General features: G+C 48.1%; 1 protein-coding gene across 3 annotated transcripts in view; it reads left to right on the forward strand.

The window, feature by feature from the left end:
• Window positions 1–4137: 4137 nt before the first annotated feature.
• POLR1E (RNA polymerase I subunit E) overlaps window positions 4138–26671 on the forward strand; it is a 102098-nt gene continuing 79564 nt past the window's right edge. Inside the window, exon 1 of one of the 3 annotated variants that reach the window (XM_075315848.1) lies at window positions 4138–4290. In XM_075315848.1, coding sequence (XP_075171963.1) covers window positions 4233–4290 — 58 coding nt within the window. In that variant the 5' untranslated portion in view covers window positions 4138–4232. The other 2 variants (XM_075315839.1, XM_075315830.1) reach the window with 2 other exon arrangements.

Below are 26671 nucleotides of genomic sequence, written 5' to 3' on the forward strand. Positions count from 1 at the left end.
TTAACCTTTTTTTCTTTATAACAATTTGGGTTTTTGCAACAGCTATTTCAGTTTCATATATCTAATAACTGATGGACTCAGTAATATTTCTGGATTGAAATGAGGTTTATTGTACTAAGAGAAAATGTGCAATCCGCATTTAAACAAAATTTGACCCGTGCAAAAGTATGGGCACCTCAACATAAAAGTGACATTAATAATTTGTAGATCCTCCTTTTTGCAAAAATAACAGCCTCTAGTCGCTTCCTGTAGCTTTTAATAAGTTCCTGGATCCTGGATGAAGGTATTTTTCACCATTCCCATTTACAAAACAATTCCAGTTCAGTTAAGTTTGATGGTCGCCGAGCATGGACAGCATGCTTCAAATCATCCCACAGATGTTCAATGATATTCAGGTCTGGGGACTGGGATGGCCATTCCAGAACATTGTAATTGTTCCTCTGCATGAATGCCTGAGTAGATTTGTAGCGGTGTTTTGGATCATTGTCTTGCTGAAATATCCATCCCCTGCGTAACTTCAACTTTGTCACTGATTCTTGCACATTATTGTCAAGAATCTGCTGATACTGAGTTGAATCCATGCGACCCTCAACTTTAACAAGATTCCCGGTGCCGGCATTGGCCACACAGCCCCAAAGCATGATGGAACCTCCACCAAATTTTACTGTGGGTTGCAAGTGCTTTTCTTGGAATGCCGTAGTTTTTTGCCTCCATGCATAACGCCTTTTTGTATGACCAAACAACTCAATCTTTGTTTCATCAGTCCACAGGACCTTCGTCCAAAATGTAACTGGCTTGTCCAAATGTGCTTTTGCATACCTCAGGCGACTGTTTGTGGCGTGCTTGCAGAAACGGCTTCTTTCGCATCACTCTCCCATACAGCTTCTCCTTGTGCAACGTGCGCTGTATTATTGACCGATGCACATTGACACCATCTGCAGCAAGATGATGCTGGAGGTGGTCTGTGGATTGTCCAGAACCATGAGCTGATCCCAAGCTCCAGCAAACAAGGACAGTTTCAATGCAGTACTTTGTTGCAAAACCCCAAATTGTTGTAAAGAAAAAAGGTTAACATTAATAGTGTGCCCAAACTTTTTCATATGACTGTATCCCTATGTATGCTGACCTGTAGTATGGGTACAGTGTAATCATATTTACAATATTTTAGTCCCCATCAGTTGTATCAGCTCTTGTGAACGGGCCATTATAGAGAGTGAATTGACATATATATATATATACAGTGAGGGAATTAAGTATTTGATCCCTTGCTGATTTTGTAAGTTTGCCCACTGACCAAGACAAGAACAGTCTATAATTTTAAGGGTAGGTTAATTTTAACAGTGAGAGATACAATATCCAAAATTAAATCCAGAAAACCACATTGTATAAATTTATATAAATTTATTTGCATTTTGCAGAGAGAAACATGTATTTGATCCCCTACCAACCATTAAGAGTTCTGGCTCCTACAGACCACTTGAACTCTCCTAATCAACTCGTTACCTGCATAAAAGACATCTGTCTTAAATTGTCCCCTGTGTAAAAGACTCCTGTCCACAGACTCAATTAATCAGTCAGACTCTAACCTCTACAACATGGGCAAGACCAAAGAGCCTTCTAAGGATGTCAGGGACAAGATCATAGACTTGCACAAGGCTGGGATGGACTATAAAACCATAAGTAAGACACTGGGTGAGAAGGGGACAACTGTTGGTGCAATAGTAAGAAAATGGAAGAAATACAAAATGAGTGTCAATCGACATCCGATCATGAAGAAGGTGAGAGATCAGCCTAAAACTACTCGGGGGAACTTGTTAATTATCTCAAGGCAGCTGAGACCACTGTCAAAAATGAAAAGCATTGGTAACACATTACGCCGTAATGGCTTAAAATCCTGCAGTGCCCGCAAAGTCCCGCTGCTCAAGAAGGCACATGTGCAGGCCAGTCTGAAGTTTGCCAATGAACACTTGGATGATTCTGAGAGTGATTGGGAGAAGGTGCTGTGGTCAGATGAGACAAAAATTGAGGTCTTTGGACTTAACGCGCCGTTTTTGGAGGAAGAGAAATGCTGCCTATGACCCAAAGAACACCATCCCCACTGTCACGCATGTAGGTGGAAACATTATATTTTGGGGGTGTTTCTCTGCTAAGGGCCCAGGACTACTTCACCGCATCAATGGGACAATGGAGCCATGTACCATAAAATCCTGAGTGACAACCTCCTTCCCTCCTCCAGGGCATTAAAAAATGTGTCGTGACTGGGTCTTCCAGCATGACAATGACCAAAAACTTACAGCCAAGACAATAAAGAAGTGGCTCAAAAAGAAGCACATTAAGGTCATGGAGAGGTCTAGCCAGTCTCCAGACCTTAACCCCATCGAAAACTTATGGAGGGAGCTGAAGCTCCGAGTTGCCAAGCAACAGCCTCAAAATCTTAATGATTTAGAGATGTTCTGCAAAGAGTGGATCAAAATGCCTCCTGACCTGTGCACAAACCTCATCATCAACTACAAAAACCGTCTGACTGCTGTGCTTGCCAACAAGAATTTTGCCACCAAGTATTAAGTCTTGTTTGCCAGAGAGATCAAATACTTATTTCTCTCTGAAAAATGCAAATCAATTTATATAATTTAACTCTTTGGATTTTATTTTGGATATTGTATCTCTCACTGTTAAAATTAACCTACCCTTAAAATTATAGAATTGTTCATGTCTTTGTCAGTGGGCAAACTTACAAAATCAGCAAGGGATCAAATAATTATTTCCTTCACTGTAGCTGCAAAATGCTCATTTCTGAGCAGAAATCTACCTGGACCTTTATAGACTATTCACCCCTTACTGACATTACATAATTACACGTCATATGTTGGGTCCCGTCTTCAATGCAGCCATCAGCCGCCTCTAAGGGGTACTTTGCACGTTGCGACATCGCTACTGCGATATCGTCGGAGTCAAATCGAAAGTGACGCACATCCGGCGCCAGTAACTATGTCGCAACGTGTAAAGCCTATATGTGCCGATAAACGATCGCAAAAGCGTCGTAAGTCGGCTATCTGTGTAGCGTCGGTCATTTCCATAATGTCGGTACGATGTTGTCCCTCGTTCCTGCAGCAGCACATATCGCTGTGTGTGAAGCCGCAGGAGCGAGGAACATCACCTTACCTGCGTCCCGCCTGCAATGAGGAAGGAAGGAGGTGGGCGAGATGTTTACGTGCCGCTCATCTCCGCCCCTCCACTTCTATTGGCCGCCTGCCATGTGACGTCGCTGTAACGCCGCATGACCTGCCCCCTTAGGAAGGAGGCGGGTCGCCGGCCAGAGCGACGTCGCAGGGCAGGTATGTGCGTGTGAAGCTGCTGTAGCGATAATGTTCGCTACGGCAGCTATCACAAGATATCGCATGTGCGACGGGGGCGGGTATTATCGCGCTCGGCATCGCAAGCATCGGCTAGCGATGTCGCAGCGTGCAAAGTAACCCTAACAGCTGCGAGCAGAGTTGATCTCCATATATAGTTCTGTTCATTTTTGTCAATGAAATTTAAAGGCAATCTGTAACCTTGGAAAATGCAAGCAATGGGTTGATCTGCAGCTAAATAGTGTTATAATGCCAATATAATGAAAATGCGGCTACTGGGGAAAAATTATTTTTTTTTTCTTCTTCCTGGAAGCCATAGGCTTTCAGTCATGGGGGTGTACATGAGGCGATTACCGTTATCGTTCACAGAATCACTCACTATACTATAAGCACGCCCCATCACTTTGATTGACAACCGGCTATGCAGCAAATCATGTAAGACAATTTTTGGTTCTTGCGCATTTTTCTTGACAAATGTGGCCTTTTGTGTATAGTGAATTGTGGGCGCATTACTAGCTCTTCCTACAATTGCACAATGTATTGCTAATGATAAGCCAGGAGTGATAGAATAAGGGTGACAAGCTGCATCAGATACAGTCGCATTGTGGATGTTTGTGCATTGGGTGTCTGGATGATGAATTATGGATAGGCGTGATCATCCATCATGTAATACCTCTGAAATGCTCTTTCAGTGATGTTCCTCTGTTGTGTTTCCCTCTTTGCCTCTGTGCCTATGCTGCTCATTAAAGCCGCCAAACATTTCCTCACTCTTATCTTATAGGAAATCCTACAGAGGGGAGGGTGGAGAACTTAGAAAGCCCTCCTGACTGCTGCCCACACATCCAGACATCCAGGCTGCATCTGCAATGGTCCTGACACATGCACACTGATGTCATTCATTATGTTCTCCTGTCCGCTAATATCTACCACATTTATGGTAGGTATAAAAATATGTGAGAAGGTTCATGTATCAATCCAACAGACTTATAGAATAAACAATATGCTGCAGATCCGTGTCATTGTTCTGTTCCAGTCTTTGTCATGCATGTTTTATCCTTCACCCCTTCCTTGACTTCTCACAAAGCTACTTGAACACGGCGTGCTAGTGAAAAACAGCTAAGGCTATGTTCACACTTTGTGTTTTTGCAGCATTTTTTGCCGCAGTCACTATTTATTTGCATTAAAATAAAAAGGCAGCAAAAACAAAACATGTAAACATAGCCTTATACCCTGGCACGCCTACTTTGTCAGTGACAAATACTGTAATTTACCAAGAAACACTGTCAGAGTGCATAATAAGCTCACAATTCAACTGTAAACCCAAATCAGAGACCCCATTTTAATTCAAAAAGATACTTATCTTTATTCTAACAATATATGTTTACACACAATCCATAAAAATAAAAACGGATAATAGGAAACAATAAAGATACCCACGCAGACGAAACAATAAATATGTAAAAATTAAGAGAATAATTGGCTACAATTCTATTCATATGATTCTTTTTTTATATGTAATCTTCATACACAAAATACCAGTACTAATACTGTAGCAGAAATAATTCTTTGTCAATGTTGGTCTCCTGATGCTCATTTATTTTTATGTGTGTGTTTGTGTGTGTGTATGTGTATATATATATATATATATATATATATATATATATATATATATATAATTACACAATATACAGTGTGTCCACCCATATCCTGTCCACTGCCATTAACTTGAGAACGGCGGCAGCTATAGACATAGAAATGGTGTCTAGGTATAGTAAAGTAGCCATGCACTGCGCAATGAAACCACCTATAGCTCCACCTGGTCCACAACAACGGAGTTAGCATTTTTATTTCGAAAATGGAACGAGAGAGAGAAAAAAAGTGAATTACAAAGTTGTAGGGCATCATCAATTCAATACGAATCGACACCTTGCATACAGAAATGCTGTGATTAGAACGTGTAAAACTTACAAGGCTGCGGACGTGAAGCAATACCTCAGGGAGACCTTCTTACAAATCATTGCCTCCACGCTCACCTGACCTGACCCCATTGGACTGCTTTCTGTGAGGTCACATCAAACAGCAGGTGTATGCGACCCCTCCACCAACATTGCAGGACCTATGACGACGTATTACAGATGCTTGTGCAAATGTGTCACCTACTATATTGAACAACGTGCAGCAAGATACAGTATGCTGTCCAGAGTCCAGATGTGCATTGCAGCTGACTATGGCCACTTTGAGCACCAAAGTTAAATGAGCGCCATATGCGTGACCAGCATTCAATGTTTTGGGGGTCATGGGTTTCGTTTCATATAGCATTTCTGTATGCAAGGTGACGATTCGTATTGAATTGATGATGCCCTACAACTTTGTAATTCACATTTTTTCTCTATCTCGTTTCATTTTTGAGATAAAAATGCTAACTCCGTGGTTTTCCACCAGGTGGCGCTATATGTGGTTTCATTGCGTAGCGCAGGGATACTTTACTATACCTAGACACCACTTCTATGCCTATAGCTACCGCCGTTCTCAAATTAATGGTGGTGGACAGGCTATGGGTGGACACACTGTATATAGGGTTAACTTCCAGGAAACTTAAAGTATGGATTAGGGAACACGTCCTGGACATTATCAAATTTCTGACAACGGGCAATACGTTTTGAACCCAAATCTTTTGGTAATCTTCAGATTTTATGATGCTTGCACAAAGTCAAGGCACCCAGTGCCAAAGGCAGCAAACCAACCCTATTTGACTGTAGGTACGGTGTTCTTTTCTTTGTAGGCCTCATGCCATTTTCGTTAAACGGTAAATGATGTGCTTTACCAAAACGCTCTGTCTTCAACTCATCTGTCTATAAGATGCGTTCCCAGAGGATTTTGGCTAGTTTTTTTTATGCCTTTGTGTCAGCAGTGGAGTCCTCCTGGGTCTCCTGCCTTAGTGTTTCATTCAAATGTCGATGGATAGTTGAAGCTTACACCGATGTACCCAAGACAGCTTGAATTTTTTTGCTACTGGATTGAGGCTGCTTATCATCCACCCAGATTATCCTGTGTTGCAATCTTTCATCAATTTTTGCTCTGCCATCCATATCCAGGGAGCTGGAAGAGAAAGTATTTCAGAAGTTCAAAGTAAAAAAATTAAATAACACTTATCATGTTTCACACATACACTCAACTGATCAGGTGCATACAATCACGGAAGATTATTATAAACAAATTCCTTTAACATTAACCCAATCTCGGGTTTTCCGTCAGCGGAGTGTTAAACGCTACATTAATCTATCTACGATAGCGGTACACTAAACATAGCGTAGTTGCGTTGCAATTTACTATACCGACAATTAACTCTGGTAATTAGTTATGCTCTCAGTACGGTACGTCAGCGCAAGAAGTCACAGCCCAACTCATTTGGATGTTGCATTGGTCCAAATGTTTGTTACCAAGTTTCTTCTTCTCAACATCCGATTTATGTAGATTTTAAGCTCGTGCAAGGTTGTCATTATTTTTGCTTTAATTATTATATCTTCTATGACTGTTACTTATGACTGTTTGTATGTGAACGTTTGAATTGTAAAGCGCTGTGGAATATGTTGGCGCTATAGAAATAAAGATAATTGTTGTTATTATTATATTAATCTTTGGTGTTTGACCATGTAGTCTAGTACTTTTCTGGCTACGGTATTCGGTCTTCCAGTTCTTCTGAAGACGGTATTCAGTCTTCAGGTTCCTATGACAATGGACAATGGTACTCAATCTTTAGGTTCTTTTGGCAATGGTCTTCAAGTTCCTTTGGGTTCCTCTGGGCTCAGTACACTTCCAGAAGATTTCACTGCAGATGACACTGGCCCACTCAGTCTGCTCCCCTGGTAATATTGGCACCAACTTTCTCTTCTCGCTGCAGACCCAGTCTTGTATACTTTGTACCTGCGCCACAGTTGTCACCTGACTTGATGTCCCCTTCCAACTCTTCCCTTAAAGAAACTCACTCCTTACAGTTTAGTTCCTGGTGACCCTGGCCTACTTGCAGATGGTGATGTTGGTGTAAAAATTCCATGCAGCACTGCATATCTTCTTCTGACCACCCCCTTACATTGTTCCAATATACACAAAGGAAATAAGCATGTGTATGGCAAAACACGTGTAATTGTAATCATTTTCTGAGAGAAATATTTCAATTTCTGGAACAATTTCAAGAGTGCCAACACTTTCAGTCATGACTGTATGTTTGTTCAGCTCACCTCGTATCCAGCTCTGTGATGAACTGATAAGTGTTCGGTTGGGTTCAGATGAATGGCCAGTGAATCACTTTGATGCTGTGCTTCATCACCAGATGTTGGTCTCATCACTCCAGGAGCCTGCTCTCTCTCACAAATGCTTTGGATGCCCCTCGTGTTATTGAGCACAGCATTTATGACATCCGGGTATTATTCGCAATCTCGTGAAGGCAGTGGGGAGTACCCACGAGCTAATTATACAGGACTCAATAATATAAAACCCAGACACGCAGATTTGTAATCGCACATAGAGGCATTTATAGTTAAGTTCCCAATATAATGAGATCACCTTTTCGAGGTTATCGAGCTCACATGGATTGGCAAATACATAAGCTAAGAATCTCTTTTTGTTAATATTTCCAAAGCAGTAATGCAATGCCGCCTGTATCTGTTTAATCATTTTTCACATTAGCCATGTATTTTTTTCTCCTTTCTTTAATATTTCTACAGCAGTAATACAATGCCAATGTATCCTTATATTATTGAGTGCCACTGGATATGCTTTGGTAGTTATGTTGTTTTTTTTTTCGGTTGGCGCCTGTTCACATTTGTGGAAGCTGCTGGTCAGTTTTTTTTATTTATTATTAATTATTATTATTATTTATTAGTATTTATTTATGGAGCACCATTAATTCCATGGTGCTGTACATGAGAAGTGGGTTACATACAGAATACAGATACAAGTTAAAATAGACGGACTAGTACAGAGGGAAGAGGACCCTGTCCTTGCAGGCTTACATTCTATAGAAGCACCCTAAGGCAGGGAGTAGTCAGGCACGGGTTTCGTAGCTGCTTTACTCGTCCCCGGGCCGGTGTGGTGGTCTGGGATGTCGCGGTGGCCTGCCCGGCTTCGTGCCCCAAGGTGTACGCCAATAAGGAGGGAGGATGATGGGGGTTGTAATAGGATGATTGTCGCGATGCCACCTGTCGTACACGGCCAGGGATTAGCCACTGCTGCTAATCTCTGTTCTCCGGGGCGGATGGTAATAGCAGCCGAAGATGGTATCGCTCCCCACAGGTGGAGCAGACCTCGGGAAGGATGAGGAGGGGAGTGATAGCGAAGGCCTTTCATGCCGAGGTGAGGGGCGGCGGCACCGGTAATAAGAGTCGGAGTCAGATGCTGCAGTTCTAGGTGTCTTTACTCACTCTTTGTGCCGCTCGCCCGGGTGGTACTGGTCACTCTCTGTAATGGGCTCCGTCAAACCCAGATTAATTCGGAGGTCAGTCTGGTGTGGTGCTCACTGGGCCCCTTTCTCCTAGCGCCTTGTGTGTTGGATTCCCGTGGCTTAAAGCTACTTAGGGACCCTAGTCCATCTCGAGTAGTACTCTTGTCCCTATTTGCAGGTGCCACAGCTCCGCAATGGGACCTGCTGTGTCCAAGGCCCTGGATCCTATAGGGCACTGTGCTTTCGTGCTCTGTGTGTCAAGGGAAGCCTGCAATCTCCCCGTCCTGGCAGATTCTGGAAAAGCAACTTGGAAAATGATCTTCCCTAGGGCCCTGCACCCTGTGTGGCACCATTTCCGAGGGAGCAATGAAGCTTTCCCCTCGGCAACCGCATGAACTCCTGTGTCCCACCAGAGCACGATACGTCTTCTCCTTTCCTCTCCTGCTGGAGAACTCCTCCTAACTATTGTGTTGGCTACTAACTCCCCTTGGTGGCTGCTCCTCCCCAGATTCCTGTCACTAGTGGGTGGCTGTCACCCATGTTTGGAGACTGCATTAGGACCCTACCCTAGCCCGGTCCCCAGTGGGGAGGACCACCTGGTTGTGTGTTTGAGTTGTGTAAGTGGTGAAACAGTAAGCAGTACACCTTAAGTGAGGTGCAGTACTCTGTGGCGACTGAAGCCTCAGGGACGCCACATATTGGGGAGGAGAGAGTAGGTGTGGTGTTGGTCGGGTGGCAGTTCCGATGTTGGTGAGGCGGCATTTCCAGCACGGTGAGGCGGTAGGGTCATTGGAGATTATAGGCATCTCTGAACGAATGAGTTTTCAAGTTCCATTTGAAGCTTGCAAGTGTAGCAGATAATTTCACGAATTTAGGCAGTGAGTTCCAGAAGACGGGATGCTTGGGAAAAGTCTTGGAGGCGGTTGCATGAGGAGCGAATGAGTGAGGAGGAGAGAAGGAGATCTTGGGAAGACCGGAGATTACATGTTGGAGTGTGGCGGGAGATTAGTTCGGAGATATACGGAGGAGACAGATTATGGACGGCTTTGTAGGTCAGTGTTAGTAGTTTGCATTAGATACAGTGGCGGATTGGGAGCCAATGGAGGGATTTGCAGAGCGGAGAAGTAGGGTGGTAGTGAGGAGTAAAGCCCCCTTTCCACACTACAATATATGTTACGATGTGTCGGCGGGGTCACGTCGTAAGTGACGCACATCCGGCATCGTAAGGTACATTGTAACAGCTACGTGCGATTGCGAATGAACGGTAAAACGTTCATCGCACGCACGTCGTTCATTCCTCATGAATTGAAAGTCAGGTTGTTCATCGTACCCGGGGCAGCACACATCGCAGTGTGTGACACCCCGGGAACGATGAACAGATCTAACCTGCGTCCAGCGGCTCCCGGACAGCAATGCGGAAGGAAGGAGGTGGGCGGGATGTTTACGTCCCGCTCATCTCCGCCCCTCCGCTTCTATTGGCCGGCTGCCGCGTGACGTCGATGTGACGCTGAACGTCCCTCCCACTCCAGGAAGTGGACGTTCGCCGCCCACATCGAGGTCGTATGGACGGGGAAGTACGTGGGACGGGGGTTAATCGTTTTTGCGGCACATTCAACAAAATGGAACGTGCCGCACATACGATGGGGGCGGTTACGATCGCATACGATATCGTATGCAGAATCGTAGCAGGTAAAGCAGGCTTAAGGTGGATCAGTCAGGCAGTAGAGTTAAGGATGGACTGGAGAGGGGCGAGAGTGTTAGTGTACCGCCTTGAGAGGGGCCCGGCAGCTTCCTCTGCTTGCTCGGGCCGAGCCGCTCGAGGTCCGGGCTCGGGTTGTCGGTGGCGCGAGCGCCTCCAGACCGGGGGCCACGTCACTCTTGTTAAGGGCAGTAGGCGGTGGGAGGATGGTGGTCGTGTAACGGGTCGTGACGCCACCCACAGGTCGTGGTGACGGGAGAAGCACCACCGCTGCGGCTGAAGTAATGGCGGGCTCGTCTGGGATCGGTGTTGCGGCCGCAGCCGAGATGTTAGCCCCTCCGTGGGTAGGGGCGGTGTGTACCGGGGCCCGGTGGGGGACTGTGAGGGCTGGTGGTTGTTGTCGTCAGGGTGCAGGGCGCCATGCCGCGGTGTAGTGTGTCGTGCCCGGATGGCACTGGTGTACTCACGATTAATTCACACTGAGTCACTGGTAAACCAAAGTTTGGTAGTGGTAGGTCCCCGCGGCCGGCTGCTGATGTCCCCTGTGGGGTTGATGGTGGCCCCTTTTCCCGTGCACCTCTGGATGTTTGTGTTTGTGTTTCGGCCCCCCCCCCCGCCGAGATGAGCCTGCTGGAGGAGCCCTCCGTTGCCCGCAGGTGCTGGCCCATCCATCGGGCGCTCACCCGGACTCGGTGGGCTTTTGCCTTCTTTCGGGACTTTGGTTGTGGATGAACCCCTGAGGTCTGGCCAGCAATCAGTCAATTCGCCTATACTCAGTGGCTTCTAAGCTAGGACGGGGTCTGAGTACCCTTTTGTTTGGTGCTCAGGTACACGTTTGACTCCCCGGTTCGGGACCGGCGGGCTCCAACCCAGGCCCGGTCCGTACGGTTCCGCTGGTTGCTGTACCGGTACTCCTGCAGACGGCCACCACCGCCTGCCTGCCTGACGTTTTCCAAGGGGCCCAGGCTCCTACCCGGGTCCCTGACAGTCTCTCTCCTTTTTCACCTCCTGTCACTGTCAACTCTAAACTTTGTCTGTTTGAACTTCCTGCCCCAGGAGAGTAGTCTCCTCGGTGGGCGTGTCTTTCCACCTGACTCCGCCCACCTGGTGTGCCCTACTTGCCCTGGGGGAGGCATCAGGTCTCCCTATCGGGTGACGTGTGTGACCTCACAGGGGGTGGGGGTGTGTGTGTATGTGGCTGATGTAATTACCTGTGACCCCTGGGGTCCAGGGCGCCACATTAGCAGGGAGACCACAGAGGAGAATGTTGCAGTAATCCAGGCGGGAGATTATGAGGGCAAGCACTAGCATTTTCGTAGATTGAGAATTGAGGAAAGGATGGATTCTGGAAATATTTTTGAGCTGAAGACGGCAGGAGGTGGTGAGGGATTGGATGTGTGGTGTGATGTATTTATGCGGGAAATAGCCCCCAGCTCATGCTAGATAAATTCATTGTTGGAAGTAATCATTTATTTGCATTTTAGGCTACACAATGTCTTACTTGTCCGGTGTAACTTTTAGCTACAAATCTAATAAAAAAAAATGTTAAAAGCCAGGCATATGTTCGAGGAGCACACGGCTCTGTTTCTGGCATTGCTGCAAATTTGTTCCTGTACTTTTTATTTATTTATTTATTTATTACTAACTAGTCTCGAAATGCACCCACACAACATGAGCAGGGCTGGTTCCGGCCAGCAATGATAGAGACTGAACCTGGCAGGCACGAGTAGCATTTATCCCTGACTGGAGCTGGGAGTTCCGGCAGTGACCAGCAGAGGGCGCAGCTGCCACATACGCGGCGGCGCCAGGACGGCGGCCCCGCTTTCATTGCAGTCAGTAGGCCGCTGGTTTGTTCACTGCCCCCTGCAGGCTTGGCGGAAGTATCCGGAGCACACGTGTGAGACATGGCCGGGAAGGCGAGCTGGGAGTACCGAGGAGACCCGGAGCGGCCGGCTGTGCTCGGTGAGGCGTGCTGCATGGAAAGGCTCGGCTCTGACATTACAGCTGAGCCTGTTCTGTGTATTCCTGAGGATGGCGAAGTGTGGCCGGTCCAGAGGTGCTCACAGCTGGTGATACCACATCCGGGGCTGAGAAAGCTGGGTGACCACCTCGGTGAGAGCCTGGATGGGTCATGGGCTAGCAGTGCCCCCATCAGATAGTCCTCCTAAATACAAGCAATTTTTCAGTTTACTGTTTATATAGATATTTCTCCATTCTTCAGATATTAACACATTTGTTTACAGCTTGTTGCTTTGGACACCGACCACCCCTGCTGAAAAGGCCGCACAGTGCTACCATCGCCTATTGATCTTGTTATCGTTGTGCTGAAGCTGGCCCGGGTGACTGGAGCACGCCGCTGTTACCTGCTGAAGCTGGCCCGGGTGACTGGAGCACGCCGCTGTTACCTGCTGAAGCTGGCCCGGGTGACTGGAGCACGCCGCTGTTACCTGCTGATGCTGGCCAGCTTCAGCACACTGTTTACAAGCTGCACAGCAGTGGTGGTCGGTCTCCTAGGCAACAAGGGCTATCTTGAGGTTTAGGCTGCTTTCACACTCCGTTTTTTTAACATGCGTCATGAACGTTTTTTTAACGCAAAAACGGATCCAGTGCAAATGCGTTTTCATTTCAATGCATTTGCAATGGACTCGCGTTAACATCCGTTCACCTGCGTTTGCGTGCGTTATAGTGAGGATCCAGTGACTTGCAGTTTTTTAACATGTTTCAAAAACGCTACTTGTAGCGTTTTTGAGCTGCGTCCAAATACTGCAAATTGCTGGATCCTGACTAAACAGCACACAAACGCAGGTGAACGCTGGCGTGCTGATAGACAGGATCCTGCTTTTGTACTGAGCATGCCCAGAAAGTACTGAGCATGCCCAGAACCAGTCTCGCGTGATCTGTCTGTCTCTCCTCCTCCCTCCCTCACCCTCTCTCTCTCTATCTCTGTCTTTCCCCCTTCCTCCCCTTCCTCTCTCTCCCACCTGAGCGCTGTGGACACTCGTAACCAAGGTAAATATCGCGTAACCACTTCTCTTAGTTACCCGATGTTTACGTTGGTTACGTGTGCAGACAGCCCTGCTCCTAGCAGCTGCAGACACTCGTAACCAAGATAAATATCGGGTATCCAAGCCCGATGTTTACCTTGGTTACCAGCGTCTGCAGCTGTCAGAAGCCGGCTCCCAGTCTAGTTCCCCTCACTCCCGATCACATGACTCCAATGCCCGCCCCTAAACATCCAGTGCAGGATCCTGCAAAATAACAGATGCGTTTGCATACGTTATTTGCTGTAAAAGCAGGATCCGTATTTCCGCTAAAATAACATTTTCAACGGATGTTAAAAAGACGTAGTGTGAAACCAGCCTAAACAGCACGCAAACGCAGGTGAACGCTGGCATGCCGATAGACAGGATCCTGCTTGCTCTACTGAGCATGCCCAGAAACCTGCCTGGCGTGATCAGTCCCTCTCTCCCCCTCCCTCTCTCCCCCTCCCTCTCTCCCCCTCCCTCTCTCCCCCTCCCTCTCTCCCCCTCCCTCTCTCCCCCCGCCTGAGAGCTGCAGACGCTCGTAACCAAGGTAAATATCGGGTATCCAAGCGTTTACATGCGTTTTTCTCTGCAAAAACAGGATCCCCTTTTGCAGCAAAAAAAACGTTCATGATGCATGCTAAAAAAACGTAGTGTGAAAGCAGCCTTAGTAGTGGACTTCCCAGACAATTCTCCAATCCAGGGGTCCCCATCCTGTGGCTCGCAAACCCGTGATGTGTGGCTCACAGTAGTCTGCCAGCTGGGTGCATTAGCACCAGGTCTAGAAACTGTTATGGAGAGCAGGTCTGCAGATGGCGATTCTTTTGAGCAGTCCCCTACCCTTGCACAAAAGAGCAGATACTTGGTGGGGGGAAAGGGGGCGATAAATAGGATGACGCTGGTTGTGATGGTGTGGAGGTAGTGTGGTGCTTAATATGAAAATACCAAATAAGGGGAAAGTAAATATAAAGTGGATGTAATTATGGGAAGGAGGGACAAGGTCTCCGTGCCTTCTGCGGGGAAGTGTCGGCTGCCTTTATATCAGTAATGGAGGGCTCTGAGTGTCCCTACTGTGCGGGCTGGGCCAGAATATGGCCCTCAGGGCAAGAAAGGTTGAGGAACACTGCTTTCATCATTCATGTAATACTCTGTACTTTTACTGTAACCCTGAAAGGCATCTTTCTAGGCTCTGGGAATTCTCAAGACCTTTGTTGGAGTCCTTGCTCCTATATCAACCCAACGATGGGTGTGATCTCTTAATAGACTGAAGAAGCATCTAAGCACTTAAAGAATCATTTCAGCATTTTGTTTGTTTTTTTTCAGCACTCGAGTGGTCCGAGTAAGTCCCCATCCCCATGTATTATAATCATCTTCCACTGTCTTCACCTTTTACCGATACCACGCCGATCCCATGGCGCCATCTTGTGGCCATAACGTCTGACTGGTCAGAAGTTATGTCACAAGCTCCCAATACATCTCTGAGAGCCAAAATGAGGCCAGAACAAGGCTCCCATAGAGCTGTATTTAGTTGTGACCTCCGCTCCACTGGTAGGGCAAAAAAATCACAGGAGACCAACTGGAGCGACACTGGAAAAAGGTAAAAATGGTGAGCATAACACGAGGGGGGGGGTGGCGGCGGCAGAGGACCCCCAGTGTCAGAAAATCTCCGGGGTAGCTAATACCCTGGAGATCACGATTCGGGACTTTTTTTTTTCCGGTCCCTGGTCACGTGATCACCGGTATACACCGTATAACCATGACCACTTTGAAGAAAATGGAAGCGCTGGTAGAAAATGATTTATCTCCCACCTGGCATGATCAAACATGTCAGATGGGAGATAAATCTCCCCTGGTGTGGCCAAAGTGCCCCCAAGTCCACAAACCCCCCTCCCGATCATCTAAAATGGTGGCAACACGAGTGGAGTGCCTGCTGCACGCGTCCTCCTCCTCTGGTTACTGTCTCACATGACATATCTCAGACGGCACAGAAAAGTCCTCCCCAGGTCCAGCCAGATCATACACCCCCCCCCCCCCCGAACCTGCTGCAGCTACAATCCCCCGCGATCCCTTCTCCTCCTCAAAAGATGCCGGCCGCATGCACAGGGAGCTGCTCTCAGCCAGCTCCCTGCACACAGTGACACTTAGGCGGGCTTTGCACACTACGACATCACAGGTGCGATGTCAGTGGGGTCAAATCGAAAGTGACGCACATCCGGCGTCGCAGTCGATATCGTAGTGTGCAAATCCTTTATGATACGATTAACGAGCGCAAAAGCGACGTTATTGTATCATCGGTGTAGGGTCCGACATTTCCATAATGCCGGTGCAGCGACAGGTACGATGTTGTTCCTCGTTCCTGCGGCAGCACACATCGCTGTGTGTGAAGCCACAGGAGCGAGGAACATCTCCTACCTGCGTCCACCGGCTATGCGGAAGGAAGGAGATGGGCGGGATGTTTGCGTCCCGCTCATCTCCGCCCCTCCGCTGCTATTGGCCGCCTGCCTTGTGACTTCGCTATGACGCCGCACGACCTACCCCCTTAATAAGGAGGCGGGTCGGTGGCTAGAGCAACGTCGCAGGGCAGGTAAGTGCATGTGAAGCAGCCGTAGCGATAATATTCACTACGGCAGCAATCACAGGATATCGCACCTGCGACGGGGGCGGGTACTATCGCGCTCGGCATCGCAAGCATCGGCTTGCGATGTCGCAGCGTGCCAGTACCCCTTAGGGTATGTGGTCACATAACCATTTTTTGTGGCATCAAAAAGCTGTGTTTCTGGCCGCTAAAAACGCACAAAAACGCATAAAAAAAGCATGCGATTTTACTGCGAATTGGTGCATTTTTGGCTGCGTTTTTGTTCACTGCGTTTTTATGCGGTTTTTTTTATCAGTGAACAATGCCATTAAAGATTGGTGAAGAAAAAAAAAAGATCTGATCTGATGTAATTTCCTTCTTCAATCTGTTTTCCTTCATTCTCCACTAGTGTATGCAGGAGAGTAGACAGCTGCAGAACTACAAGGTTCAGCATGCTCCATCCTGGACTGTATATTAGAGGCAGAGGCAGGGGGAGCAGAACTACAAAGCTCAGCATACTCCATCCACTAGTGTATTCAGGTGAGCAGACAGCATCTGCAGAACTACAAGGCTCCATCCAGGACTCTATGCAGGAGTTTTTTGCCCCAAAATGTAAAATTTAAAAAAAATGACATGGGCATCGCCCAATTTTTGTGTCCAGCCAGGTACAACTAGGCAGCTGGGGATTGGAATCCGCAGTGTAGGGTGCCCAAGCTTTCTGGGCACCCCCACTGCGAATTGCAGTCTGTAGCCGCCCCAGAAAATGGCGCTTTCATAGAAGCACCATCTTGAGGCGCTGTAACCATCTCTTCCAGCGGCCCTGGTGCTGGGTGGCTCGCTGGGTAATAAGGGGTTAGGACTAGCTCTGTATTATCAACTGGCCATAAGCCCGAAAATTCATGGTGTCACGCCAATATTAGACATGGCCACCATGAATTTCTAGTAAAGATAAAAAAAAAAAGCACAACACACAAAATATTTTTATTAGAAATAAAACACAACACAATTAGTGACTCCATCTTTATTAAACTAAAGAGCCCCCACCTCCGCCGTAATCCTGGGTCGAGGGTGCCGCGATGTCCAATCCGGTTCCAATATCATCTGATCGGTTTGCTGCAAGGCAAAGCGATCAGATGATGTGTCAGGTTCAAGGACGTGAATCACATGACACATCAGCTGATTGTATAAAAGCCGTTCATACAATCAGCTGATGCATCAGTAGAAAAAAAAAATGCACACTTCTGTGCAGACTCCCGTCCGATCGCTCCAGGACCTGCCGGTAATTAGCTGAAGCGGTCACCTGACAGCATCAGCTGATCGTTTAAACCGGCTGGGTGGTAAAAAGCCGGCCTCACCACTGGACTTAAACTTTCAGATGATGCCGTCATGTGACTGCATCAGCTGATCACCGTCAGGTCCTGGAGCAATTGGACGTCTCCTGGGAGTCTGCAGAAAGCCGGAGCAGGGGTGGAGGTACCGAGAGAGGAGCTGGGAGCGGACATGGCGCAGGACGGGAGCGGATATGGCGCCGGACGGTAGGTGGAAGCAGCGGTGGCAGTAACGGGAGGATCCACTCTTCTGTGTTTACCAACACAAGGAATGCTAGGTGAGTACAATCCTCTTCCTGTACACGTGACTGTAGTACCCACCCCTTGCGTTTATAGCTGCGTTTTTAGTCATAGAAATGCAGCTATATTTGCAATTTGCGTTTTTCATTGCGTTTTTAAACATCTCATTGAACTTAATGGGTGAAAAATGCAGGAATAATTGACATTCTGCGTTTTTGTGGCCGCCACAAAAATGCAGCTAAAAAAAACGCTGTGTGGAGACCACAAACTTGAAAACTCATTGACTTTGCTGGTGAAGAAAAGTCATGCAGTTTTTTTAACAAAAACGCATCCGAAAAACGCGGTAAAAGACGCCTAGTGCGCACATAGCTTTAGGTTACTGCAGCTCACATTTCCATGGTGTGCACCTGGGGAGTGTGGTTGCAGTATTCTCACTGTGGCCATTGCAGCCACACTCCTCACATGGAGTGCCTGCTCTTCCAGAAAATGTGGGATACATTCGCTGAGCGTGCCCCCCCCCCCCCCCCCCCGCCCGATATTCTGTAAGGTCCAGAGTTGTTGTGGCACCTCCAAAATGGATTGAGGTAGACCGGATTTTTTTCTCTTTTCAATAAATTGGTGAAATGTGTTGGGGAGCTTTTTTTTTTTCAAAATAATTTTTTATTTTTTTACTTTTTTATTACTGACAGTTAGTAATGTCGGGTATCTAATAGACGCTGCGACATCACAACTGTTGTGCTTTATGCCAGGTAACATTACAGCTGGCATCAACCCCATATATTACCCCATTTGCCACCGCACCAGGGCAACAGGATGAGCCGGGGCCAAGTGACAGGAGTGGCACATCTAATGGATGCGCCACTTCTGGGGAGGCTGCGGCCTACTATTTTTAGGCTGGGAAGAGCCAAATAACCATTTCCCTTCCCACCCTGAGAATACCAGACCACAACTGTCCGCTTTACCTTGGCTGGTAATCAGGGCTGTATTTTGCCTTCGTGCTGCCCTAGGCACTTTAAGTGGTCGCGCCCCTTAGTGACAACGTAACACTGAGTTTTCGCACACAACCTCTTTTTAAGGCAGATCTACTCTGTAAAACACTTGAAAAAGTATCAATGAGAAACGAAGGGCACTAACCCCCCCAATGGGGATCACCACAGGCACATCAAAACATAGCATGAGTATAAAATATTCCCACCACACCGTCCCCACTTATATACTGTGACTGTCACACTACCCCTAATAAACTACACACTGCCCTCCCTTATAAATTATACCCACCACACCTTCCTCAATTATGAAATATGATCTGCACATTGACCTCACGTCATGCTGCCCCCTCCTCACAATGTCCCATGCATGCTGCCCCCTCCTCACAATGTCCCATGCATGCTGCCCCCTCCTCACAATGTCCCATGCATGCTGCCCCCTCCTCACAATGTCCCATGCATGCTGCCCCCTCCTCACAGTGTCCCATGCATGCTGCCCCCTCCTCACAATGTCCCATGCATGCTGCCCCCTCCTCACAATGTCCCATGCATGCTGCCCCCTCCTCACAATGTCCCATGCATGCTGCCCCCTCCTCCCAATGTCCCATGCATGCTGCCCCCTCCTCACAATGTCCCATGCATGCTGCCCCTCTCCATGAGCTCCTAATGCTGCCTTCCTCTTTTCCATAATGACACCTCCATGCTGCCCCATTCATCATACTAAGACCAGCACACTAAGGCAGGCTTTGCACACTACGATATCGCAGGTGCGATGTCGGTGGGGTCAAATTGAAAGTGACGCACATCCGGCATCGCATGCGACATCGTAGTGTGTAAAGCCTAGATGATACGATTAACGATCGCAAAATCGTCGTAATCGTATCATCAGTGCAGCGTTGGCATAATCCATAATTACGCTGACGCGACGGTCCGATGTTGTTCCTCGCTCCTGCGGCAGCACACATCGCTGTGTGTGAAGTCGCAGGAGCGAGGAACATCTCCTACCGGCGTCACCGCAGCTTCCGTAGGATATGCGGAAGGAAGGAGGTGGGCGGGATGTTTACAACCTGCTCATCTCCGCCCCTCCGCCGCTATTGGTCGCCTGCCGTGTGACGTCGCTATGACGCCGCACGACCCACTACCTTAGGAAGGAGGCGGGTCGCCGGCCAGAGCAACGGTCGCAGGGCAGGTGAGTGCATGTGAAACTGGCGTAGCGATAATGTTTGCTACGCCAGCTATCACACGATATCGTACCTGCGACAGGGGCTGGGACTATCGCGTGCGACATCGCAGCATCGGCTTGCGATGTCGCAACGTGCAAAGCCGCCCTAACGCTTATGCTGAGACACCCCCCCCACACACACACACACACACACACTACCCCACTCTTGATATTGACTCCCCTACATTGCTCCACTCCATACTGAGCCCACACATGCTGCCCCTTCTCCATAATGAGCTCCCAATGCTGCCCCCCTTTCATTCTGAGTCCTTACACTGCCCCCCATCGATTTTGTCATTGCACTATCCCTCAACCCTTGTCCTCTGTCTCTAGCATTGGCCCCTCTCTCCCATTCCCCCAGCAGCAGCCTCTCTCCCCCGTCTCCAGCAGCAGCCTCTCCTCCAGCATCAACCTCTCTCCCCCCAGCGTCCCCCAGCTTCAGCCTCTCTCCCCCAGCTTCCCCCAGCATCAGCCTCTCTCCCCCAGCTTCCTCCAGCATCAGCCTCTCTCCCCCAGCTTCCCCCAGCATCAGCCTCTCTCCCCCAGCTTCCCCCAGCATCAGCCTCTCTCCCCCAGCTTCCCCCAGAATCAGCCTCTCTCCCCCAGCTTCCCCAGCATCAGCCTCTCTCCCCCAGCATCAGCCTCTCTCCCCCAGCATCAGCCTCTCTCCCCCAGCATCAGCCTCTCTCCCCCAGCATCAGCCTCTCTCCCCCAGCATCAGCCTCTCTCCCCCAGCATCAGCCTCTCTCCCCCAGCATCAGCCTCTCTCCCCCAGCATCAGCCTCTCTCCCCCAGCATCAGCCTCTCTCCCCCAGCATCAGCCTCTCTCCCCCAGCATCAGCCTCTCTCCCCCAGCATCAGCCTCTCTCCCCCAGCATCAGCCTCTCTCCCCCAGCATCAGCCTCTCTCCCCCAGCATCAGCCTCTCTCCCCCAGCATCAGCCTCTCTCCCCCAGCATCAGCCTCTCTCCCCCAGCATCAGCCTCTCTCCCCCAGCATCAGCCTCTCTCCCCCAGCATCAGCCTCTCTCCCCCAGCATCAGCCTCTCTCCCCCAGCATCAGCCTCTCTCCCCCAGCATCAGCCTCTCTCCCCCAGCTTCCCCCAGCATCAGCCTCTCTCCCCCAGCTTCCCCCAGCATCAGCCTCTCTCCCCCAGCTTCCCCCAGCATCAGCCTCTCTCCCCCAGCTTCCCCCAGCATCAGCCTCTCTCCCCCAGCTTCCCCCAGCATCAGCCTCTCTCCCCCAGCTTCCCCCAGCATCAGCCTCTCTCCCCCAGCTTCCCCCAGCATCAGCCTCTCTCCCCCAGCTTCCCCCAGCATCAGCCTCTCTCCCCCAGCTTCCCCCAGCATCAGCCTCTCTCCCCCAGCTTCCCCCAGCATCAGCCTCTCTCCCCCAGCTTCCCCCAGCATCAGCCTCTCTCCCCCAGCTTCCCCCAGCATCAGCCTCTCTCCCCCAGCTTCCCCCAGCATCAGCCTCTCTCCCCCAGCTTCCCCCAGCATCAGCCTCTCTCCCCCAGCTTCCCCCAGCATCAGCCTCCCTCCCCCAGCTTCCCCCAGCATCAGCCTCCCTCCCCCAGCTTCCCCCAGCATCAGCCTCCCTCATCATCAGCCTCCCTCCTCCCAGCCTCCCCCAGCATCAGCCTCCCCCCTCCTAGCCTCCCCCAGCATCAACCTCCGCCAGCATCAGACTCTCTCCTCCCAGCCTCCCCCAGCATCAGACTCTCTCCTTCCAGCCTCCCCCAGTATCAGCTTCTCTTCCCCCAAGTCTCCCCCAGTATCAGCCTCTATCACCCCACCACATGCGCAGATCTCCGGTCTGCATTAGAGACACCCCCACGCTCCTTATGAATCTTCAGCTCTGCGAGCACTTACCTGCTCCAGGGCCCGCCGTCATCTTCCTGGCTCATGTGAGTATCCTCTTCTGACACCGGCTTCCATCGCGGCGTCCTCTACGGCGTCCTGCTGTGAGCTCTGCATGTGACGTCCACACAGCATTGGACGCAGCACAGAGGAAAGAGCTGATTGGAGCGCCTGTGACCCCGGAAGTGCAGGCGCCGGCAGTTCCGAGGTCAATCAGCTCTCTGTGCCCTGCCGGCGCAGTTTGTCTGCATTCACATCTTAATTGACGCGGATACAAATAAATGGAGGTGTGCCTCTCCCCCCTCCCTCCTCCGAAAATACAGCGGATTTAATGGATGTGTAAAAAAAAATATTTTTTTTTTACTGCTAGAAGGTGCCGCCCCCCGCATCCTGCCGCCCCAGGCACGGGACCACGGGTGCCTAATGGTAAATACGACCCTGCTGGTAATCCAATTTTGGTGGACTCCACTTTATTAATAATTAAAAAGAAGAGCGTGGGATGCCCTCTATTTTGGATTACCAGCCAAGATAAATCTGCAAGCTGCAGCCGTCTGCTTTACCCTGGCTGGCTGTCAAAAATTGGGTGACTTCATGTTGTTTTTTAAAATTATTTAATTGGCTGAATACAAGGCTAAACACCCTTTATTGCCACATGAAAGTCACTAAAGGGTGCCAGCTTACAATATGCAAGGGGTAGGACATTATATATCTATTTGACATCTATCCATCCATCCTAACTTTTTTGGCTATGTGCCTATGCCTCAGGGTTTGCAGCATTTTGGATGTAGAGTGTTTTCACTGAATCCATAATGCTCCATTGTACAGTAAAAGCACTGTGGAAGGATTTTTAGAAATCTCCTGCCCACTGTGCTTCTTTTCTCTGCAGCATATACTTACATCCGGCGTGTCTTCCTGAGCCTCAGCATGTCAATTGATGCTGCAGAGACTAGAGTGTTCTCCACGGGCAGAATAGAGTAAAAGTCAGCAGCGGCCCGAAGCCTAATCGAGTATCTGCGTCCTCCCATATAGTACCGTGGGATACTATATATATAGTATAGTGCGCATGACTGGAAGTCCAGGGGACTCCGGATCATGCGCAGTGCTCATCCATCCTCGCCGATGCCATGAAGAGCGAGGTATGTATGGCGAAGCTGATCATTCATTAGCATGTTAGTACGCGCACAGGGGCGTGCTAACATGCTATGTGGACTGACTAGTTGGGGTATATAACGCCCTTGGGACTAGCCACCTCGCTCATTAGCATATAAGAAACTATCTTTAGAGATACTTTTTCTAAAGATTTTTTTATGCTAGTGTATACAGGGACGGTTAGGCAGGGTTTAGCAATATGCACCCAGAACTGCTCGTGGTTCTGGGTGCATATTGCACCTGACAGGTTCCCTTTAAGTCTACTTTCACACATCCGTTTTTTGCCATCACTCACAATCCGGTTTGTGCCTGATGCGACGGATCCTTCACAGTCTGTGGGAAAACTGATGCCACGGATCTGGTAAAAAAACAGATCTGTCTCAATTTTTCCCTTCAAGCAAAAGGTTATTTCCTATATGAGAGAGAGAGAAACGTTTTTGTGACCAGAAGTGAATTTACACAGCGTCTGAGCATTCTGATGCGACAGAAACTGATAGAAAGCACGCGTTTCGCCATTCCCACAAGCCAAAAACTGATCCGTCACCTGATTCCGTCATTTGCCGGTTGATGACGGATCCGGCGCCCATAGGTTTACATTGTAAAAAAAAGACGGACGGCACCGGATCCGTGGCCTTCCGGTTTTTCGCCGGTCAAAAAAACCATTCCTTTTGGATGTTGCTTCCGACAGCCGCACAGACAAATTTCCCCAGATCCGGCGCACGCCAGATGAAACGCCAGGCCATGCGGCACAATCCAGCGCTAATACAAGTCTATGAGGAAAAAAAAGGATCCGATGCCGGATCCGTTTTATCTGCAATTTGCCGGATGACAAAAAAACGGATGTGTATTTTATTGTGACTCCATACTATAAAACTATTTCACTTCTACATGAACATTTATAAAATATAAATAAATTTTGTCCAGAGCTCTTTTTTTCATCGCATCTGAGAAAAAATGTACGGTAAATAAAAATATTTTTAAAAAGTTACATGAACGGTTAACTACAGTTTGTTCCACACAAAAAACAAGCCCTCATACAGATGCATAGATGAAAAATGTATGGCCCTTAGAATGGCATCACTATAACTATATGGAGCTCAGAATAAAGTCATCACGTTGCCTATACTGCACGGAGCATGGCGGAAAAATAGAACTAGGAAAACAGCCCACGTTTTGTTTTTGTTTATCCTCGGTATCAAAAAGTTTTATCATAAAACCTGTACCAGCGAAAACGGTAGCAGTTTGTAACATACAGCTCACCGCTGTGTACAGAATAGTTCTGGAGCTCAGAATATGGCAACCAAAGAAATTCTATTTTTGTTTTTTTTTTTTTCCAAAACGTTTTTTATTGATTTTTCAAATTTGTAAAAACATGACAAGTATCATTGCAAAAGAAGAACATTCGTCTGACAAAATGTGACATAGAGGTGGGTGATACCCCAATTTGGAGTTCCATGTTGCTGTTCGATTTAAGATAGTATACAGTAACATTAAACCAAAACATAGGTAATGAAATATAATATAACATATGCAATACAATTCGTTAAATCTCTGTGTCGTCCCTGAATGATTTCAATTTTGCTAGCGTGTCTTGGTATTCCCAACCGTCTCGTCTCCCCCTCCCGCCAGAGCCCCCTCCTAGGTGATTCTCAGTTTACCCAGGCTGTCCTGAATATCGCTCAGGATATACCACTCCGAGTGAACAAAAGGTGCCATCAGGTTAATTATTTCTCCCTGTGTGAATTGGCTTTCAATAAAATGTCTCCATCTCACAAAAAACTTGGCTGTCAACCCATCTTTATCCCTCTCTGCTTCTAGTTTTTCCCACTTCAGAAGGTTGTGTAGTTCGCCCACAACCTCCTTTATGGATGGGCCCTCCCTTTGAATCCAGTGTTTTAAGATGCAACGCTTAGCTATCATGGCTATGTCATGCATTATTGCGTATTTCCTCTTTTCCTGCGTGCTCGGTCCTCCTCCTACTCCTCCCTCAAAGGAGTGGAAAATCCACACCATTAAGTCTAGTTTGCTGAAAATTCCCCATGTTGACTGGGCAAATAGTCTGACTTGGTTCCAGAACCTAGCGATTGTCTCACATTCCCATAGCCCATGCAGCATATCCGTTTTTTCTTTTTGACACTTAGGACACCACCTATCCCTACCTGGTATGTTGAAACCTATAATGGCCCTATGTAGAATTCTGAATTGAGTGTCTCTCCATCTCTCATTGGTAATATGTTTCCGCACTTGTACCCATCCTCTCAGTATATCATCCACCACTTCTTCCCTTCCCAATTGTTTCCCCCACGCTTTTAAAGTCCGACTATCCTCCCGTGAGATAAGCACCCCCCTTAGCGATCGATAAATTTTAGAGACATTTATACTTGTTACATCACATTCCAGTAACTCATCAATCGAACTTCTGTTCAGCTCTCTTCCAACCACACCCAGGTCTCCTATTATTCCATGTTTCAATTGTTCATACTGGATGACATGTGAGCTATTAAGGTTGTACTTATCCAACACTTCCCGACCTGTCATCCACCTCCTGTCCTCCACATTCATAACATCTATCATTCTCCTGACTCCCCTCTCTTTCCATCTAGTAAATAGCTTGTTTTCTCGTCCCAGGGGAAAATTTGGGAATGCCCAGGGGTTCAAGTACTTGGACACTTTCCATGAGAGCCCCAGTTTTTTCCTTACCGACTTCCATGTTAGCATGGTGTCTCGGAATATAATTGAGTTCCTTATGTGCCCTTCAACCCTGGATAGTGGGGAGTGCAGAATGGACGTCAGATCCCACGGTGACGCATATTTAGTTTCCATCGCATGATCTGAGTGCCTACTCGTTCCTCTCACCCAATCAATTACATGCCTCATGATACATACAAGATTATACCCTTGGACATCTGGAAAGTTTAGACCTCCCTCCTCTGCTGACTTCATCAGCGTACGCAGCTTTATTCTGGGTTTCCTTCCCCTCCACAGAAATTCTGTATACGCGGAGTTGAGCTTATTCACATCCTTTAGTTTTAGCAATAGCGGGATTGTCTGGAAGGGATACAGCAGCCTAGGAAAGCTCATCATTTTTATCAGGTGGCATCTTGCCAGTAATGGAAGTGGCAGACCTTTCCATCCCTTTAATTGAACTATAATTTTCCTGATTAGCGGTCCATAATTCAAGTTATAGATTGTTTCCACCGATCTTCCTATATGCACTCCCAGGTATTTAATTGAAGATTGTGCTATAGGAATTCCACATAGACAGCCATCCCTTATTTGTCCCCCCATTGTCCCATGATGCCCCTTTAGGAACATGATCTCGCATTTTTTTTTGTTCAGTTTGAAACCGGAGAATGAGCCAAATTTTTCAATCAAGGCAAGAGTCTGTGGCAAATCCGCACCGGGGTCCCCCATATAAAGTATGATGTCATCAGCAAAAAGCGCTGTCTTTACTTCTGAACCCCTTATCTTGATTCCTTTAAAGCTATTTTGTCCCTGTAGTATTCTTGACAACGGCTCGATTGCCAGGTTGAATAAAAGAGGAGATAATGGGCAGCCCTGTCTTGTTCCCTTCATCAAAGGGAACACGTCTGATAGAAAGCCCGGAGTGTGTACCCTAGCTCCCGAGTTGGCATAAAGGTTTCTAATGTAAAGTCTCATCTTGCCTACAATCCCTATGGCCTCCATTACCCTGTCTAACCACCCCCAATTTACATTATCAAACGCTTTTTCTGCGTCAAGTGTAACTAGGGCAGGTCTAGCCCCTCCCTCAGTGAGACCCAGTCTAACCGCGTCTAC

Source organism: Anomaloglossus baeobatrachus, chromosome 1 (genome assembly GCF_048569485.1).
Source record: "Anomaloglossus baeobatrachus isolate aAnoBae1 chromosome 1, aAnoBae1.hap1, whole genome shotgun sequence".
Lineage (NCBI taxonomy): Eukaryota > Metazoa > Chordata > Amphibia > Anura > Aromobatidae > Anomaloglossus > Anomaloglossus baeobatrachus.